Source organism: Erpetoichthys calabaricus, chromosome 14 (assembly GCF_900747795.2).
Source record: "Erpetoichthys calabaricus chromosome 14, fErpCal1.3, whole genome shotgun sequence".
Lineage (NCBI taxonomy): Eukaryota > Metazoa > Chordata > Cladistia > Polypteriformes > Polypteridae > Erpetoichthys > Erpetoichthys calabaricus.
Window position 1 is genome coordinate 106482522 of NC_041407.2, and position 20346 is coordinate 106502867.

The 20346-nt window shown below is 42.0% G+C and overlaps 1 protein-coding gene and 1 long non-coding RNA gene across 2 annotated transcripts in view; one reads left to right on the plus strand and one right to left on the minus strand.

Annotated features, from left to right (window-relative positions):
* Positions 1 to 20346, plus strand: part of LOC127530168 (uncharacterized) — a 556902-nt gene that overhangs the window by 192742 nt on the left and 343814 nt on the right. The gene's annotated exons all lie outside the window — the stretch shown is intronic.
* LOC114664556 (progranulin-like) overlaps positions 974 to 20346 on the minus strand; it is a 74858-nt gene continuing 55485 nt past the window's right edge. The window contains 8 exon segments of the mRNA XM_028818718.2: positions 974 to 2327; positions 3902 to 4138; positions 7249 to 7494; positions 11299 to 11505; positions 13208 to 13305; positions 13380 to 13515; positions 18156 to 18240; positions 18242 to 18384. Of these exon segments, the coding sequence (XP_028674551.2) occupies positions 2190 to 2327; positions 3902 to 4138; positions 7249 to 7494; positions 11299 to 11505; positions 13208 to 13305; positions 13380 to 13515; positions 18156 to 18240; positions 18242 to 18384 (1290 nt within the window). The 3' untranslated portion in view covers positions 974 to 2189.

Sequence of the window (20346 nt, forward strand, 5' to 3'; positions counted from 1 at the left end):
TAGCTGGAGTGACCAGTGGAGGAATCGACTTGACCGTAGAAGGCAGCGGGAGTCGATGAGGCTTTGGACTGGTGTAGCCTCAGTGTGAGTGTCTTGGCCGCTGGGGAATGATCCAAAGTCTTGGTCCGGTTGGGAGCCCAACGAAGCCAAGGAACGGAGGGCTACTGGACTAGGTTGAAGGGCAGGTAGGCGACTCTCCTGTAGAGCAGACCAGATGGGCGTAGCAGGGGAGCCGCCATGGAAGCAGAAGACACCGTGCTTGTGGTTTTAACATTACTTCCTGTGACATTTTACCTCGTGGTTTTTAGAAGAGTTTTTTCTGTTTATTGATTTTAACCTTCACGTTTGATTTTATGGATTATTTATTTAATGAAGGCATTTGAATGAACTGCACAGCACTTTAGTAGAACACCGATTGTTTTGATTGTTCTTTGAATAAAAGCACTTTGCACATATAATACATCATCCCCTTGCTCAATTGTTTATTGCCTCGCTGTCTAGCTCATCTGTGACATTACCGACGGTGTTGGGTTCAAGGGCTCTCTAACAGCCGATGGGAGCATGGAGCGGAACCCGCATCGTCACATGCTGTTGTAACTCATCCACCTCAAGATGTTGTGCATTCCCCGATGCTTCTCTGCTCACCCTAGTTGTACAGAATGGTTATCGGAGCTATTGTACACGTTCTCCCAGCTTGACCCTGACCTTTCTCAACAGAAAGCCATTTCCATCCACAGAACTGCCACCCCGTGGATGTTTTTTTTTGGTTTTTCTGTGTGTGAACATCCCTGATCTACTCAAACCTGACAATCACACCAAAGCAGCGAGATCTCCGTGTTACCCCATTCTAGTGTTGAACTTGCCACCCCCTGCTGGACACATGGATGAACACCCATAACTGCACACAAACCTCATTACTTTAATATAAAACTGATTTAATTTTGGTAAGGAAAAAAAAAATTGCACAAAGAACTAATAGAAAAAAAAAAATCATTTTTATTTGAAATTGTTCTCAGAGGGTCACAAGTATTGATGATCTTTCAACTCAGTCCTACAAAAAGCAGAGGTTTGATTAGCAGCACAGCCTGCAGAGGTCTAGCACTGCCTACGCGAGGGCCACTTTAGTAAAATGAATCTCAGCGATGTCATTCCCAGTCAGAACAAGCAGACACGTTTGAATAGACAGAATGAAATGAAGTGTTAAAAAAAAAAAAAAAAAAAAAAAAAAAAAAAGACATCCCATTTTTATTGAAATATTAAATGAGAGTGAAGACGGAGGAGTTATGCAGCAATCCACGGCCCACACATCCCAGCTGCTTTAAGCAAAACAAGCTCAGCAGGGCTACATATGATTCATAGAAAGGTCTCCCTCACCACCACCGATTCAATCAAGGGGGACAAAATGAAATTCCCAAAAATTATGAGTCATGAGGGATGTAATAGTGCAATTTGTACCCGCATGTAAGGAGAAAAAGAGTAAAACTCCCAAGAACAGGTGCCTTGTGGACTGTGCAAAAACAGACAAACCCCTCGAGGATCGGCACTTCAGGGCGGTTAAGTCCACTCCTGGATCTTTCCAAAATTGAAATTGCTTTGTATAGAAGGAAAAAGTGCATTGTTGAACAGCACTGAAGGGCTAACCGCTGGTCAAACCTTGTGGGTAGACCTCAATCCTATTCCAAAAAAAGACCCAAAGTCACACCGAAATATTACTGGAGTGTCAATGGCAGCCATCAATGTGCTAGGTTATAAAAAATATGCCACTTGCGTCTTTAATGTAGTTAAAATAAGGAGGGCCGAGAGCAGTGCTGCACAAGTTAATGAATCGGATGGGGCTGGTGGTGGGAAGTGTTCAATATCAAATTTGACAACAGTTAAATTATATAAATTCTGGCGAGTATTAAAACGGGCTTATCTTTGCCATTTTACAAAACTAAGAACCAAGTTTTGGTTTAGGATGTAAAGCCATCGTTTTGGGCTGGCTGAATAAAGAGATTATTGCGATCAGGCTTGGTCACAAATGCTCGAGGCTAAGAGTGATCCACGAGCCACCCTGACTACTGCCAACTTAGCAGAGGCACACAGCAGTTGTACCACCTAAAAAGGGAATTGCACAGTAGGTAATGCATATAAACACACACACACACACTCACTGCTCTTAAGAGCAAGGTCAAAAGTAAAAAGCTAAACTAAACCCTAGTGCTCAGCTTCTTTTTGTGGCCGGAGAGGACGTCCCATTTCTTGTCAAGAAACTTCATGCAACTTCGAAACCAATTTAAACATATGTATCCTTCAGGGCAACAGAATTCTGAATCACAGCAAACACCCTACAAAAAAAAAAAAAAAAAATTAAAATCAGGGATGGACCTTCTGAGACCCAAAAAGGAAAGGCTTAACTCAGCGGCGGTCAGGATGTTTTAACTCGGTGTCAAAATGAAAATCGTGGAGCAACACAAAGCGTTAAGACACTGCCTCACTAGCTGGCTTCCCTTAGCTATGGTCAGGTGAAAAAGGGCATCCCACCCAACGTGTTTTTTGTTTTTTTTAAACTACATGTGGACATATCAAGATTTGATCTTCATTTAAAGTCCAAATCATATTACGTGATATCATCTACTGTTAAATTCTGCTCTGTACTTGTAATATTTCTATTGCACTATTATATTGTTTTGAGGGTTACTTGTGTTCTGTGTATTGTGTTGTGTTGTATTGACCCCCCTTCTCTTTGACACCCACTGCATGCCCAACCTACTTGGAAAGGGGTCTCTCTCTTTGAACTGCCTTTCCGGAGGTTTCTTCAATTTTTTTCCCTACAAGGGTTCTCCTCGTCTTCTTAGAGAGTCAAGGCTGGTGGGCTATCAAGAGGCAGGGCCTGTTAAAGCCCATTGTGTCACTTCTTGTGCGATTCTGGGCTACACACAAATTGTATTTACACGGTATCTGGGTGGAGTGGTGGCTCCGAGGCTAGGGATTTGCACAGGCAATCGGAAGGTTGCCATTTTGAATCCCGCAAAAAAAACGCCAGAAGTGACTCTACTCCGTTGGGCCCTTGAGCAAGACCCTTAACCTGCAATTGCTCCTTCTTCACTACGACGTTAATCCGCGAGCAGGTTCTACAACTTGCAAGGAAAACCTGAGGGTCGGTGGCAGGATTGTCACTCCAGCCACCGTAAAAAAAAAAAAAAACACCTCCCACTCTTCAGTGTGGTGCAGAGGGGTCACGGCTACACTCTGATCTCAATCCGGGTGGGTTGTCGTGTGGTGCATGCAGCAACGCGCTGTAATCAGTGCATGCTCCCCACCTCTGTAGATAAAGGTGATATAATATAACAGACATCTGGCCATGCTAACTTCTCACAGTCCATCTTATGGCAAAAAGTGGTGGCTCTGTGGCCAAGGATCTGCGCCGGTAATCCGTAAGGTTGCAGTTGGGCCCTCAAAGTTTCCCAACAGGTCATAACGAAAAGACAATTTCCCATGAGGGGCTGATTTGAAATGACCAGTTAACCTAACTTGTACATCTTTGCAGAGGTGGGAGGAACCCACATGGGCATGGGGACAACGTGCAGAGATTCAAACCCAGGATGCTGGATCAATGAGGCAGCATTGCTGGCCTCTGCACCTATTTTAACATTTTATTAAATAATTCCACTCCAAAGTAACGACTTCCATGGATTCCTGCGAGTATCATACTCCTGCTGTGCTCTTTCACTAACATTATGGGGGTCCTCTAGTGGCATAAGGAATTTATGCCAGTTTTGTTTTTATAGTTTTCACAATTTTAACCTTTGTATTTTTCTTTTCATGAATGTATACTTCAGGTACCCATTTTGTTTCCAAATCCAGGGTCTGTTAGCCATCTCTACCTACCCCCACCGGTAATCTCCAAAAGGTACCTCACCTTGGCATGAGGGCAGCACTCCCAGGTTACATTGGAAGTTTTGCTCATGCAGCACGTCTGTCCTTCTGGGCAGTAATGTCTTGCATCACATTTCACATCTTGCTTGGGGGTCTGGGTAGTGGGGACCTTCTGAGTGACCAGGGTTGCCACGTTGCTTTCTTTCTCACAAGTGCCCACCTGAATGTTGCAGTGGTATCCCTGTGGGCAACAATGCTGGCCATCTGAACAGCAAACTGCCTGCAGAGAAAAGCACAGCACAAGAGTTGGTGTTTGGTCCTCAAACACTCGATTGCAATCAAATGCTTCAATGTCATAACAATTACAATATTAAAAAAAATTTATAAAATTGAGCAAAAAGTGGAAATCTATCTATTATAAAAAGAAATCCTGTCCCCTGTCCTGATAGTCTACGATACGTAATCTTTATCGGAAGATAATTTAAAGACCCGCGAGACGAAAGAGACCTGCCGCGGTGCATCTCACGGGAACACAGAACGAGAGTCTTGCAAGACACACCCTACTTACAAGCAATATCAAAAAAATACAAATCAGTAGTGTAGAGGCAGTCATGCAGCACACACAGCTCCAGGGCTCTCAGTGCATATAAAGTGTATAAGGTCAATACAGTAAAAAATGAAATGAATAGGGTAGAAATGAAACATCGACGACTAAACGAAGAAGAAAGAAAAGCGTGGAGAAAAGAGACTCAAATGCGTTGGACAGAAAAAAGAGCAAAAAAGAATAATCGAGGTGCAAATTTAGAAAATAAGGAAAGTAATTATCAGCCCGGAACAAGTGGAATTGAAAAAAAAGCACGTCAAATCCGGCTCTTAAATAAATGACAGTGAGTAAAATGACAAAGTAGAACTTCATAGAGATGTTTACAATCGTTGGCGCTAAACACATGCTGAGCAGGATAGAGACAATGAAAACAAGGAAATTAGAAAGGCTCAAAAAAAAAAAACATTGGCGCTACAGTAATCCCTCACTTATCGCGGGAGATATGTTCCAAGGCCGACCGCGATAACTGAATTTCCGCGAAGTAGGGACACCATATTTATTTATTTATTTAACGTGTATTTGGACATTTTTAAACCCTCCCTGTATTGTTTACAACCCACCCTTTACTCTATTAATAACAGGGACAACTGCTAAGCAATATGAAATCGGTAGATAAGTTTACACTTACTGTATAGCGAAGTACACGTAGCTATATATGACGTGATGATGGTGATGAATATGCTGCGCAGTAAAAAATGATGACGATTGAAGGTGATAATCCCCTGAATGTAGTAGCAGTAGCACGTTAATGTTGAATGAGTGAGATGAGACTTCCTGGTTAATGCAGCACTCCGTCGCTGAGCCAATCAGCAGCACATAGGAACTTAACTGCGTGCTCTGATTGGGTAGCTTCTCAGCCATCCGCCAATAGCATCTCTTGTATGAAATCAACTGGGCAAACCAACTGAGCAAGCAAATACCAGAAGTAAAAAGACCCATTGTCTGCAGAAACCCAGGAAGCAGCGAAAAATCCGCGTTATATATTTAGATATGCTTACATATAAAATCCGCGAAGTCGTGAATCCGCGAAAAGTGAACCGTGAAGTAGCGAGGGATTACAGTATACACATGTGGAGAAAGTTAAAGGATATGAAAGTAGGAAAATTAGAAAAGATCGTAAAGATCGCAGTAGCGCAAACAAACAAACTGCCTCATTTAACTATGCACCAGTCTAACTTTGGTTTTGCACAATAATTACTACACTATTGCACCTTAACACTTAATTCTACTTTATTCACATAATTTTACTTATTTATTATGTTCTACTATACTGTTATCTTTCGATCTATGACTTTTTGTTAATCTGATATTCTTCTAACTTTGCACAGTTTTTGATAAGCGGATCAGGATGCATTTCACTACGAGTTGTCCTGTATAACTATGTATGTGACAAATAAAGAATCTTGAGAATTTCAAAAACGGAGTTTACCGCACCTGCATTTATTGGTTACTTTGTTAATGTATATATATTTATCTGTCTGCTTATTTAAAAACCTAAATTTACCCCAGGAGTCAAAAACGTTCTGTCTAGCCCTTGTACAAAAACCTAGACAAAAGCTGGGGTATCACCTTGGTAAACCCATGTACTTTTGGAACTGTGAGAGGAAAATAGCACGACTTTACAGACAGACAGGAGTCCAATGCAGAACAATACTTACTTTTTTTTTTTTTTTTTTTTTTTTTTTTACAAAGTAAAAAAGTAATTATTAAATGCTGATGATGTCAATTGTTTTGTCTGTGCTGAAATTCCAAACAGAGAAACCTATCCTGACCTCATTAAAAAGATTCAGCATATTGGGACTCGCAAGATTACAAATATTGTTTTTACAGAAGTTCTGAAACAAAAGTGTGTATCCAGAAAACCAAATACGGGGGTTGGCGAGTGAAGCGAGCAGGGGGCGAAGCCCCCTAGTATTAATAAAAAAAAAAACTCCTCTGACACCCTCACCCTATTCCTTCAAGGTATAAGTTTAATGTACGAAGATCAAAATGACCAAGGAGATAGAAGAGGTGCTGCAGATGTTTAGTCACATTTTGCTACCCGTCAAAATAATCCTGCATTTCTGTATTCAACATTTTCTGATTGGAGTGTACAGTGTGGATACTCACAATCCAGTTTCTACCAGCAAATGAAAAGGAATTTATACAGCTTTTCTGGTGAATTTTTTCATAAATTGCTACTTTGTGCATTTTCAGATCTTTTCCAGATTGGATGAGGTTTGTTCGCTTTATTTTACTTCTGTCCATTTCGACAGGCATACCAATCCCCAACCGACGAGAAGCAACCACACAACATAACGCTGAAACGTCATGGTGGAGGTGTCCATGTGGAGTTGAGTCTTGAAAGTGAAAACCAAGCACTTAGCATTACGGTCAAAAAAATCCAGTTTTGTCTTTCTCCCATTCCCCGTCCCCCAGCTGCTACATGCTTTATTTGTGTAGGTATACATAGATATATATCTCAAGTTAAAACAAAGTTGTGAGTGCACGTGTATTCATCTCTTTTGCTATGAAACCCCTAAATAAGATCTGGTCCAACCAATTAACTTCAGAAATCACATAATTAGAGTAGGGTCACATGATGTCTGTATGAATAGACCTGCTCCGAAAGGCCCCCCAACTCTGCAACACAACTAAGCAATCACCATGGAAGGACAAGGAGCACTCCAAACAAATTTGTTAAGAAGTATAGAACAGGATGATTGAACAGGAATCCACATCGTGATGATCACAATCCTGCATCCCCCCGTCAGTGTTCTTATCCCAGCCAATGTGCCATGCCTTACCTTCACCAGCGGGCAGCAGCCCCATTTCCCAGTAGGAAGCTGACAGCAAGTGCTGCCAGCCGCACAGCTCGTTTCATCATCACATCTGATATCCAGGGAACTGGCTATATTATTTGGACTCTCGATCTTGGCGGGCAGCTTTTCCAGCCATGGCACAACTATGTCCCTCTTCTTGCACGCATTATGAGTCATGTCACACACGTAACCGGAGGGACAGCAGTGCTTTCCATCAGAACAACAGACTGCCTAAAAGCAAAAGGAAACAAGCAGTTAAGTTTATTTTGCTCAAACCTTCAACTCCTCCAAACTGCGGAAGAATCAGGCCTGCAATTGTCCAGCAGCTCTAGTTAATACAGCAAATCACATCCTTTCATGCCAGCTCTACACCAAGGCACTGAATATCTTGTGTTTCTAGTTCTAAATTTATGGAGTAATAAAGCTCTGGCTTCCAATGACGTGATGGTGGATCCATCTGATTGCTTTCAACAACCAGAATTAATCTTGGTGCACACAAACGTGGGCAGCAATGATTGACACAAACAGAAAGCCAGGCCAGTCTTCATATTGAACTCTGTGTCCAGCAGGGGGCACAGGCTCCCTGGGAATGCGTTCTTCTGGAAATGCAGCTCTCACTTGAACCTGAATACAGCGGGAAAATAAAAGTATCGAATGTTTCAATGTTTTTCTCAGTAAATATATTTCTAATGGGGCTATTGACATGACATTTTCACCAGATGTCAGTAACAACCCAAGTAATCCACAAATACAAAGAAATCAAAACAAATAAAATCCATAAATTAAGTTGTACAGTAATCCCTCGCTATATCGCGCTTCAACTTTCGCGGCTTCACTCCATCGCGGATTTTATATGTAAGCATATTTAAATATATATCACGGATTTTTTGCTGGTTCGCTGATTTCTGCGGACAATGGATCTTTTAATTTCTTGTACATGCTTCCTCAGTTGGTTTGCCCAGTTGATTTCATACAAGGGACGCTATTGGCAGATGGCTGAGAAGCTACCCAACTTACTTTTCTCCCTCTCTCGCGCGGAGTTTCTCTGATCCTGACGTAGGGGGATTGAGCAGGGGGCTGTTCGCACACCTAGACGATACGGACGCGCGTCTAAAAATGCTGAAAGATTATCTTCACGTTGCTACCTTCTGTGCAGCTGCTTCCTGAAGCGACATGCTGCATGGTGCTTCGCATACTTAAAAGCTCGAAGGGCACGTATTGATTTTTCACTGTTTGTTTTTATCTGTCTGTCTCTCTCTCTCTCTGCTCCTGACAGAGGGGGTGTGAGCTGCCGCCTTCAACAGCTTTGTGCTGCGGTGCGTCGCATACTTAAAAGCCAAACAGCCCTATTGATTTGTTTGCTTTTCTCTCTCTCTCTCTGACATGCTCTGCTCCTGACTCGCACTCCTTTGAAGAGGAAGATATGTTTGCATTCTTTTAATTGTGAGACGGAACTGTCATCTCTGTCTTGTCATGGAGCACAGTTTAAACTTTTGAAAAAGAGACAAATATTTGTTTGCAGTGTTTGAATAACGTTCCTGTCTCTCTACAACCTCCTGTGTTTCTGCGCAAATCTGTGACCCAAGCATGACAATATAAAAATAACCATATAAACATATGGTTTCTACTTCACGGATTTTCTTATTTCGCGGGTGGCTCTGGAACGCAACCCCCGCGATAGAGGAGGGATTACTGTATAATAAAGTGGAATGACATAGGGAATAAGTATTGAACACATGAAGAAAAGGAGGTGCAAAAAGGCCTGGAAAGTCAAGAAACCAGCTGAACTCTGTCAGTATTTAGAAAGCAATCCTGCACCCTTATCAGTGCAAATATATTTCAGCTGCTTTAGTCCTAACTGAAGGCCTATAAAAAGGTTTCTCGTTCCCAAGGTGTCACACAAGAAGCATCTCATGATGGTTAAAAGCAAAGTGCTCTTTCAAGACCTTCGCAACCTTATTATTGCCAAAGATACTGATAGCATTGGTGACAGATGTAATTTCTAAACTTCTGAATGTTCCAGTAAGCACAGTGGGGGCCATAAGCCGGAAGTCGAAAGAACATTTCACTGTAAACCGGCCACGAACAGGTGCTCCTCGCAAGATTTCTGACAGAGGAGTCAAAAGAATAATCTGAAGAGTTGTTCAAGAGCCAAGGACCACTCGCTGAGAGCTTCAGAAAGACCTGGAATTAGCAGGTCCAGTAAGTAATGCACTCAAGCACCATGGCCTCTATGTAGGACACTCACCGGGCAGGACTCCACTGCTGAAGAATAAGCACGTTGAAGCTCATTTGAAGTTTGCTGCACAACATTTGGACAAGCCAATGAAATAGAGTCTGGTCAGAAGAGACCAAAAATTGAACTCTTTGGATGTCATTATACACAACATGTTTGGAATGTGGGAACATCATGGTGTGGGGTTGTTTTTCAGCATATGGTACTGGCAGACTTCATATAACTGAAGGAAGGCTGAATGGAGAGATGTACCGGGACATTCTTGATAAGAATCTGCTGAAGATGAAACGAGGGGGTACATTTCAGCAAGACAAGGATCTCAAACACACAGCCAAGGAAACTCTCGATTGGTTTCAGAGAATAAAGAAAATAAAGCAGCTAGAATGGCCCAGTCAATCACCTGACTTGAATCCAATTGAAATTCTATGGAAAGAACTGAAGATCAGAGTTCAAAGAAGATGCCCCCAGAACCTTCAAGATTTGAAGACCAATTATGTGGAAGAAATTGACCAAAAAAAAAAAAAATCACACCTGAGCAATGTATGCGAGGAGTTTCTCCATACAGGAGGCATCTTGAGGCTGTCATTACCAACAAAGGCTTTTCTACTAAGTATTAAATACATTTCAGTAAGTGTGTTCAATACGTATTCCCTGTGTCATTCCAGTTTATTATACATAATTTATGGACTTATTTGCTTTGATTTCTTTGTATGTGTGGATTACTTGGGTTGTTACCGACATCTGGTGAAAAGTTCATGTCAATTGCCCCATTAGAAATATATTTACTAAGAAAAATGTTGACGTGTTCAATACTTATTTTCCCCGCTATACAGTATATGCTACATTTTGGATTGGGAGCTTGGAATTTTTGAGTTCCTAGCTGTAGTGAGAAGTCGAGAAAAATGACACCTTTTATTGGATAACTAAAGATTACAATATGCAAGCTTTCGAGGCAACTCGGGCCCCTTCTTCAGGCAAGAGGTTGAATGGGATGTCCAACTGGAACGCCCCCTTAATTTGAATTACCAGCTTGGAAACTCTGGCCTGTTCTGTCAAGTCCGTTTGTCCGTCTTCAGATCATGACGTCAGTCCCATAATGGCGACGTATGCTGCAAACTTTAGTGAGAGCTGTAGTATTAAACAGTTTATTAGCTCGTGTGTGTGTGTGTGTGACGTTTTGCCTAGACTGGCTCTACATTTTTATATCCCACACCCTTCCATTGCTTTTCAAGATTGGCTTATCCAGTATGAGGTCACAAGGAGTTGCCAAAAATCAAGTTAACAAAAGAGGGTAGGATCATTCCCACTCACACATCCACATTTCATCCTACATGTCAAGGTTGATTTTGACCCACTATCTTTTTTGAAAATTGATAAATTCTAAAAGCTTTGGACCTTTTCATTTAATTTTCAATTACTTGTTTTTTTATACCCCTTGTTTTGTCGTGGCAGGGTCCTGGGGTGATAGTGAACTGCTGTGGATGCATATCACAGAGCACCTCAGTTCAGAGATTTGTGAACTGCCGATGGTCAGTCATGAACCCATCTGGTTCAGAAGTAAATCTCAGGATGACTATGACAACTACAATCCACTACAACCTTAACCTGGTTAATCAAAGCTACTGTATGATATTCCAGTCAGGAGTCATGTACCAGAGATAGTGTTATTGTTTACTTACACAGTCAGACTGCACTCCAGCCATTTACGCCTCATCTTTGTAAGCAGCAGGCTAATGAATTATAGCCACTAATCCCACACTATCTGCCACGGTTGTCATTTCATCCACTGAGCCTCTTACCCCTGGCAGCGGGCAGCAGCTCCACTCATCCTTCCTAATGCAGCAAGTCATTCCCTGTGAGCAGTTACAGGGCCCCGCAGCAGTGCTGAATGCGATGTCATCAGAACCTTTTCCATCTTCAACTCCGGCGGGGTTGCATTGCAGAGTGGTAACATCACAGATGGTGCCCTCTGGACAGCAGTGCACATGGTCACTGCAGCATACGGCCTGAAAGACAGACAGAAAGAAGAAGAGGTAACATCACTTGTGAGCAGACAGACAGGAAAGATGTCAGGCAGCAGAGCCACTTCCATTTAAACACAAGCCCACTTTTACAGCACATCCGTATGCATTTAGCGGGTGGATTAGGTCACACAGTTTGCTCGCCAAGTACGCATTACTGTACTTCTATTTTGCAAATTTGTAGTACAAAGACAGTAAGGTTGCTATATGAGATATAGACAGAACCTGCACTGTGAAAGTGAAAGATACAGTATTTTTACAGTGAGAATTTCAAAATTTTGGCTCTATACGACTCCATAATGGATTTGAAATGAAGAAATAATTACACATGATTGAAGTGTGGCTTTCAGCATTAATTCTAACAGTTTAACAGAAACATTGTATGAGCAATTTAGGAACGACAGACATTTTTACCCATGGTTCCGCCCCATTTTCAGGGGCTGAAACGTATATGGATATTTGACTGCCAAGCTGTTCCGTAGTCAGGTGTCAGCAGGTCCCTCGTTATTCCACTAACTATTAAGCGGGTATAGAAGGTCTACAGCGATTCCAAGTGTGGAATTAGCGTTTGGAACCTGTCACTGGGGGCGGCACGGTGGCGCAGTGGGTAGCGCTGCTGCCTCGCAGTTGGGAGATCTGGGGACCTGGGTTCGATTCCGGGTCCTCCCTGCGTGGAGTTTGCATGTTCTCCCCGTGGTCTGCGTGTGTTTCCTCCGGGCGCTCCGGTTTCCTCCCACAGTCCAAAGACATGCAGGTTAGGTGGATTGGCGATTCTAAATTGGCCCTAGTGTGTGCTTGGTGTGTGGGGTGTGTTTGTGTGTGTCCTGCGGTGGGTTGGCACCCTGCCCAGGATTGTTTCCTGCCTTGTGCCCTGTGTTGGCTGGGTTTGGCTCCGGCAGACCCCCCGTGACCCTGTGTTCGGATTCAGCAGGTTGGAAAATGGATGGATGGAAGCTGTCACTGTGAACTCTCAATACGTGGCACAAAAAAGCTGTACTGTCCATGCAAGTAAAAACGGGATCATTAGACAGAGAAAACAATTTTGTCCATGCAAGTAAAAACAGGGGATCATTAGACAGAGAAAACAAAACAAACCCATCAGAGAGACGGCAGAAACACCTGGAGTGGTCAAATCAACCATTTGGTCGATTCTTAAAGAGAAGGGACATACAGGTGAGCTCAGCAACACCAGAAGGCCTGGATAACCATGGAAGACAACTGTGCTGGATGATTGCAGAATCCTGTCCATGGTGAAGAAAAACCAATCCATGACATTTAGCTAAGCCAAAAACCCTCTCTGGGAGGTAGGCCTGTCATTGCCAAAGTCTACAATCAAGAGAAGACTTCATGAAAGGAAAGACAGATGGTTTACCACAAGGTGCCAACCACTGCTAAAACCTTAAGCACAGGAAGGACAGATTAGAGTTTGCTAGAAAATGTCTAAAAAAAAAAAAGCAACAGTCCAGTTTTGGAACAGTTTTCTTTAGACAAGTAAATTTAATAAGGAATGAAGGGTATGGAGAAAAGGAAAAAAAAAAAAAAAGCTCATGATCCGATGAACACCACATCATCTGTGAAACATGGTAGAGGCCGTGTTATTGTCTGGTCATGCATGGCTGCCAATGTTAGTGAGTCGTTGGTGTTAATTGAGGATATAACTGCTGACAGAAGTAGCAGGATGAGTTACCTTGGGCATTGGGCAGCAGGCCCAGCTTCCCTTAGCAGTCTTGCAGCAGGTTGTGTTGTCTGGACAGGCAACTGTGTCGTCACATGGCACATTATGAACTAATAGAGAAATAAAAGGTTAGTTGAGAATGTTTTTTTTCTCTCCATTTTAAAACTAAACAATAAATCCTCACCTTTGGTTGTCTCGCTTAATGTTGGTGCTGGGAGCTTTATTTGCACATTACTATTTGAAGACAGACACATACCGGCTGTTGTATCACAGGTATACCCTTCAGGACAGCAGTGCTCATGGTCGTCACAGCAGACAGCCTGACGAAAAAGCAAGCGGCACGTCACACGACATATTGACACTGAAGGGAGATGGAAGTCATAAATCCTCCCCACCTTCACACCCATTAGATGTTCAACCATTTTAGAAAAATTGTTGTGTTCATGTGCTATGGAAATTGTGGAAGTTACCATTTGTGTTCATTAGAATTACTGGCTGGAATTTTGAGAGGAATGCAAGCTCACAGTTTATCGGCAGCTTGATCTGCACAAACAGCAATTACAGATAAGCCCTAGGGTTTTATAAAAACATAAAAAGCAAACTAAAATACTTGATGAGCATTGCATCACTCCAAACAGTATCCAACCAATTTGATTTTTTTTTGTTGTTTATATTACTGTAGTAATTGGTCAACATTACCACTCAAAGGGCACTCATGTGATATTTCCCACTTGAAAGCTGGCATTTGTTCTCCATCCCATAGCACACGGACAAGGCATAGTTTAGATCTTGTGACACTCGGATCAGAGTTCTTTTAGGGCCGAAACTTATCACCAATTTCATGTGACTAGAATTGGCTGATTTTAATACTGATTCTGATTTGTTTTCTCTTTTAAAATTTTTTATTTATTTACGCTAAGCTCTTGCATTACCATCTGTGTAAAAGCCTCAGAACATAAGAATGTAAGAAATCGGACAAATGAGAGGAGACCATTCAGTCCATCAAGCTCATTTGTTTAGCTAATCTGTCCTTTATGTTCTTTATTGAAGTGGCATTTTTACAATTAAACTGCACATCTTGGGTGTTACAAAACAAAAACAAAATCAAATTCTGTAGATTTATTGTTCAGTGGTCATAAATACTTAAATGCTAAAAAACAGATTTTTTGAATATACAATGACCGGTCAGAAAATTGAGGGTACACCTTATGAGAAGGACTTAGGAGTCATAGTGGACTCTAAGCTATTGACTTTGACGGTGTTCAGAAGCCATTAAGGCGGCTCACAGACTGTCAGGTTATATAGCGCCTTGATGAGTGCAGTCCGAGTCCCAGGAGGTTCTGCTCAAGCTTTATAAACACACTGGTGAGGCCTCATCTGAAGTCACTGTGTGCAGTTTGGGTCTCCAGACTACAAAAAGGACATAGCAGCACAAGAAAAGGTTCAGAGAAGAGCGATTAGGCTGATTCAGGGACTACAGGAGAGGAGTTATGAGGAAAGATTAAAAGAGCTGAGCCTTTACAGTTTAAGCAAAAGAAAATGGAGGAGACCTGATTGAAGTGTTTAAAATGATGAAGGGAATTAGTCCAGTGGATCAAGACAGTGACTTTAAGATGAGTTCATCAAGAACACAGGGGACACAGTTGGAAACTTGTTAAGGGGAAATTTCGCACAAACTTTAGGAAGTTTTTAACAATAGACACTTGGAATAAGCGACCAAGTAGTGTGGTAGACAGTAAGACTTTAGGGTCTCTCAAAACTCGACTTGACGTTTTTTTGGAAGAAGTAAGTGGATAGGACTGGCGAGCTTTGTTAGGCTGAATGGTGACCAAATGCTTTTTTTTCCACCATAATTTGCAAATAAATTCTTTAAAAATCAGACAGATAATGTGATTTTCTGGATTTTTTTTCTCATTTTGTCTCTCATAGTTGAGGTATACCTATGATGAAAATTACAGGCCTCATCTTTTTAAATGGGAGAACTTGCACAATTGGTGGCTGACTAAATACTTTTTTTGCCCCACTGTATGTCTAGTGGCAGTACTCAATATTCTCACGATGGTCAGCTAATGTACCCCTCAAATGAACTAAAAAAATACAGGGTGGAAGGCTGGGATGCTCATTGGGTGGTGATGTGCCTGAAGTAGCTCCGCAATGATCTTACATTATACATGCATGAAAGTTCTGCGAATGGCTACATCAGTTCTGTGGTATCACGCTGGCCTCACAAAAGCATCATGAGGCACAGGGGAAGACGTGCTCAGCTAATCCAGCCACAGGGCATATTTACAGGAAAATATTCAATGGTGACCTCGTTTGCTGAATACAGCATATTCACTGCAAAACACGTATTGGTGAATTTCGCCAGACAGCACTAATCAACTCTTCAGAACACTACAATTCGTCCATTATCTCCAAATTAGAAACTTTGCTAAACAAAATCTGCCCAATTTTCCTCACTTCCCACCTATTTTCTATTCCAGATGATATATTGATCAGTCTTAGAGAAATGCTGTCTGAGTCCCTAATATATAAAAACATTCTAAAGTCCCCCCCCCCCCCCCCTTTCAAAGATCCCAGAGTACAGTGGGAAAAGGATCTCTTACTCAAGATTTCAGAAACAGAGTGGAAGGCAGCCATGCACAGAATCACTTGAGCTCCATATGTGCAAAACATTCAATTATTATAACTCAAAATCTTTTAAATCGAGCGCATCTGTCTCACTTAAATTTGTCCAAGATGTTTCTGGGACAAAAGCCAACCTGCAAATGTTGCAATCGAGCTCCAGCCTCACTGAGCCACATGTACTGGGCCTGCACCAAATTAACAATCTGACAGCCTTGGTGTGTCACAATCACTCTTAATCCATTAACAGCCGTGTTTGGTGGGCTTAAAGTGGAGAAGGACAAACAAACTGGAATTGCTTTCATTTCACTATTGGCATGTTGTCTTATGTTGCTCAATTGGAAGAATCCTAGCCCAACTCTTTCAAGTCAGAGGGTAACCGATGTTCTATACCAGGGGTGGGCAAAGTCATTCCTGGAGGGCTGCAGTGGCTGCAGGTTTTTGTTCCAACCCAATGGCCTAATAAGGAACACTTATTGCTCAAGTGACACTTCTGCTTCATTTTAGATGTCTCGCTTGTTAAAATGTTGAATCCTTATTGCTTATTTTAGTCTTAAACAGCTGGATTCTTGGTTTTTAATGGCTCCTTATTAGCAATAAGATGCAAATGACAAAGGAAAGCTATATTTCTCCATTTAGCTTGTTACCATTTACACCTGTGTGTATTTATCTTGCGCTAATTGGTTTAATTAAATACTTGGAAGGCAACTGTAGACAAAAGGTGAAGGACTGAGAATTACTCCTCCATTTTAGACTTCAAAAAGAAGGAAAAAAAAAATCTCAGATGAACAGACGTGGCAGAGTTAAAGCACTAACAATCCATAAAATTTAATTATTGGCAAGCATTGTTTTCTAATTCAGCAACTGGGTTGGATCAAAAAACCTGCAGCCACTGCGGCCCTCCAGGAATGACTTTGCCCACCCCTGTTCTATACTATTTGAAATTGGAAAAAAATCAAATCCTCACTTAGAGGATCTGCTCAAAACTTTAAAACCTGGCAGGACCTAATCAATAATATTTTAGAATAAGCGTTTATATTGGGGGGGATTGAGAGATTCCTTTCTCTCTTTACTACTCTCAACAGTTTTGCTCTGGCTGTTGGCCTTCCTCTCTTTCTCAATGATGGGGGGTGGATTTGAATTTAGTTTTTGTTAAGTTTGACTTGATTGTATGGAATGTTATATGCTTTTAATAAATTCAATAAGATCAAAAAAAAAAAACACAAAAAATGAACACTATAGTTTTCACCATTTTAAACTAGACAGGACGCAAACCAAAACCCTATAGTTAAAGGGCTAGCTTTGATCAACTTTATTTTTTTCTTATTCCTCCTTCGAGCAACCCAATACAAGGATTACAATGACTGCAAAAAGATATGGGACAAGATAGAGGCATGGAAAAGTCCAAACACAGTACAATCCTAAAATGTGAACTATGAAGCGCCTCATCAGGGTTCTCATTATGTGACATGGCCGCTTTCCTGCAATCCTATACCAGAATCCCAATGCTTGGCACCATTGTGAAAAGAAATTACAGAAGAAAATTTGATCTGTTTTGTTTGGCCATCTTGAAAGGAGCGTATATGATTTTTTTTTTCCCCCCCTCTCAAACATTAACTGCTTTTAAAATAATGTAAGTAGAACATGGTGTGATTGAAGGGTAGCCATGTCAAGTTAGGACTAAGTCATTTGCCTAAAATCTTAAAGATGTCACTAATAAGTGCGGGCTCCGCAGCTAGGGATCTGTGCTGGTATCTGGAAGATTGCTGGTTCAAATCCCATTAACTGCCAGAAGGGAATCCTACTCCGTTGGTCCCTCAAGCAAGGCCCTTTACCTGAAAATTGCTCCAGGGGCACCGTACATGGTGCACTCTGACCCCCAAAGGTCATGTGAAAAGACACTTTCCACTCAGGATTAACAAAAGTATATCCAATTAAATAAATAAGTTCCTTGAGTTGAAATGTTCTGAATGGCTAATCACTCTTCTACTAACCAACTAGACAACCTATTGACTGCTGCACTTCCAATTATGCATTGCAGTCACTCAACCAATGACAAAATTTCACTGACCCTGAGGTGTGTGTGTGTGTGTAAAATGATTGAACACTTAGCAAAGACTGCAAGGTAATGAACCAGTTTTTGAAAATACACTTACCTTCTGCTTCCAATGCGTTAGGTTTCTTTTAGATCTTTCTTTTAAAATTGATTAAATCAGCATAAAGCTTTGAAAAGAAGGCAAGTTCACATTAAAACAGTAAATTACAAAAAGACCCCAAGAGTTACAATATCAGTGTGAAACCCCCAGCAAGCACATCTTTCCATTGGGAAACTCACATTAGGCAATGGACAGCAGCCCCAGGCTCCAGTGCTCTTTTTGCAGCAGGTGTTCCCATTTGGACAGCTCTTTGTGTCGTCGCCATTTGACTTCATTCACAGCAATATTCTTAGCTGGCAGTTTCTTCAACCAGGGAACAGAAACGGCTTTCGAGTTGCATTGTGCAGTGGTCAGGTCACAAGTGGTTCCTTCAGGACAGCAGTGCACGTGGTCGTTGCAGCACACAGCCTACAGCAAGATGGGATTTGGAATTCTTAATTAAAAAAAGTTAAGTGTAATTGTGTTTAGTACTAGGGTGTTGTACCGTGTTAGCCATTATGGATGTAATGAGAAGTCAAGCAAAATGACACCTTTTATTGGCTAACTAAAAAGATTAGAATATGCAAGTTTTCGAAGCCACTCAGGCCCCTTCTTCAGGCACGATGTAATTGTAATTGTATCTAGCCTGAAGAAAGGGCCCGAGTTGCCTCGGAAACTTGCATATTGTAATCTTTTTAGTTAGCCAATAAAAGGTGTAATAGTGTTATAAGACAAACTTTTGTATCCAGCATAATCACCATCAATGAATTTAGGATGCCATGCCACATGAAACAGTCCATTCTCATTTTCACATCACCCTGCATACCATAGACTTCAAGTACAACACCAAGTCCGGTCACGTTCAGATATTTTCTGATGATTCTGCAGCTATGGGGTGTGTTGACAAGGGTAAGGGGGCAAGACAGATGAGAGGAGTCCGGTGGAAAAGTCTGTTTCTTGGGTCAGAAAGAACTATTCTGCAACTAAACATTAACAAAACCAAGAAACTGGTTATTGACTTTCACCACAACAAAGAGCCTCTGTATCCAGTTACTATACAGGGAGTGGATGTGGAGTTGGTGCATTCTTCCAAGTCCTTAAGGTTCCACATCAGTGGTAGGTTGGACTGTTCTCTTAACACAGAGGAACAACAATGGGCAGTGAAGCCTCTTTTTTCGTAGGTGACTGCATTACTTTTAATGTAGACAGTGACATCCTTCACATCTTCTACAACTTTGTGACGGGCAGTGTGGCGTGCAGGGCTGGTAACATTGTAACGGCTGGACCGGCAACTACACCGCCAAGACCCGTGGGTCTGTCAACCTGAGGGAACGTTAGACTAGACAAGTTGTACTTCTTCCAAATCACTTCCCCAAACGACAAAAAACTGTCTCACCGTGCTCTCCTCGGCGTGTCAGTATGATCCTGAACCCTGGGGTTTGCGTAGTGATGGTGAAGCAGTTGAATGTTTGCCAAATCGATAGCAGCAAGTGTGAAAAGGGTGTAACTGATCCTCCATTTCTTTTCATTCTCTTGTTTATATAGCAATGGCCCAGATGGAATGGATGTGATTGACAGGGACAATTACCTCGAGTGGTCACAGCTCTACAGCGTTCTCCTTCCCCCTTTGTTGTTTCCAGGGGGAAAACATTTAAACAGACACACAAACTATATAAAACGGGCCAGAAGACCTCAGCACAAAACACATTTAAGACGTTCCCATTCATGTAGCACCACTACGTCGTCACTTCAAGGAGAAGCCCACAGAACTAACAAGCTACTTAAACGGGCAGGATCAGTACTGGAGCTCACTCTGAAAACCCTGGAGGTAGTAGCAAAGGAGGGAATAAGAACAAACTGGAGTTCCATTACATCCTCTCTCTCGGACACACTAACATTGAAAGTTGATGTGTACCGTAAACCAACGCATACGGATCAGTATTTAAGGTTTGACTCTCACCATCCACTAGAGCACAAAATAGGTGTCATCAGGACTCTACAACACTGAGCAAACACCATACCCACAGACACAGTGGGCAGGGAAGCAGAACATCAGAAAGGCCCTGAGTTATCCCAGCTGGACTTCTGTCAAATCCAGGAGAGAGGAAGGACAACCGCTGCCTAAGCGAAAACCTTTGGTGATCCCTTCTGTCATGAGTATTGGAACAGCTGAGACACATTTTTTCAAAACACTGGGTCTCATTGGCTTTCAAACCCCAAAACACGCTACGGCAAAAACTGGTCCATCCCAAGGACCTGGTGCCCCGGCACAGACAAGAGTAATATAGTTTACGCAATTAAGTGCCAAGAGGGATTGCCGTGAATTATACATTGGGGAAACCAAACAACCACTGGCACAACACAGAAGAGCTACCTCGTCAGGCCAGGACT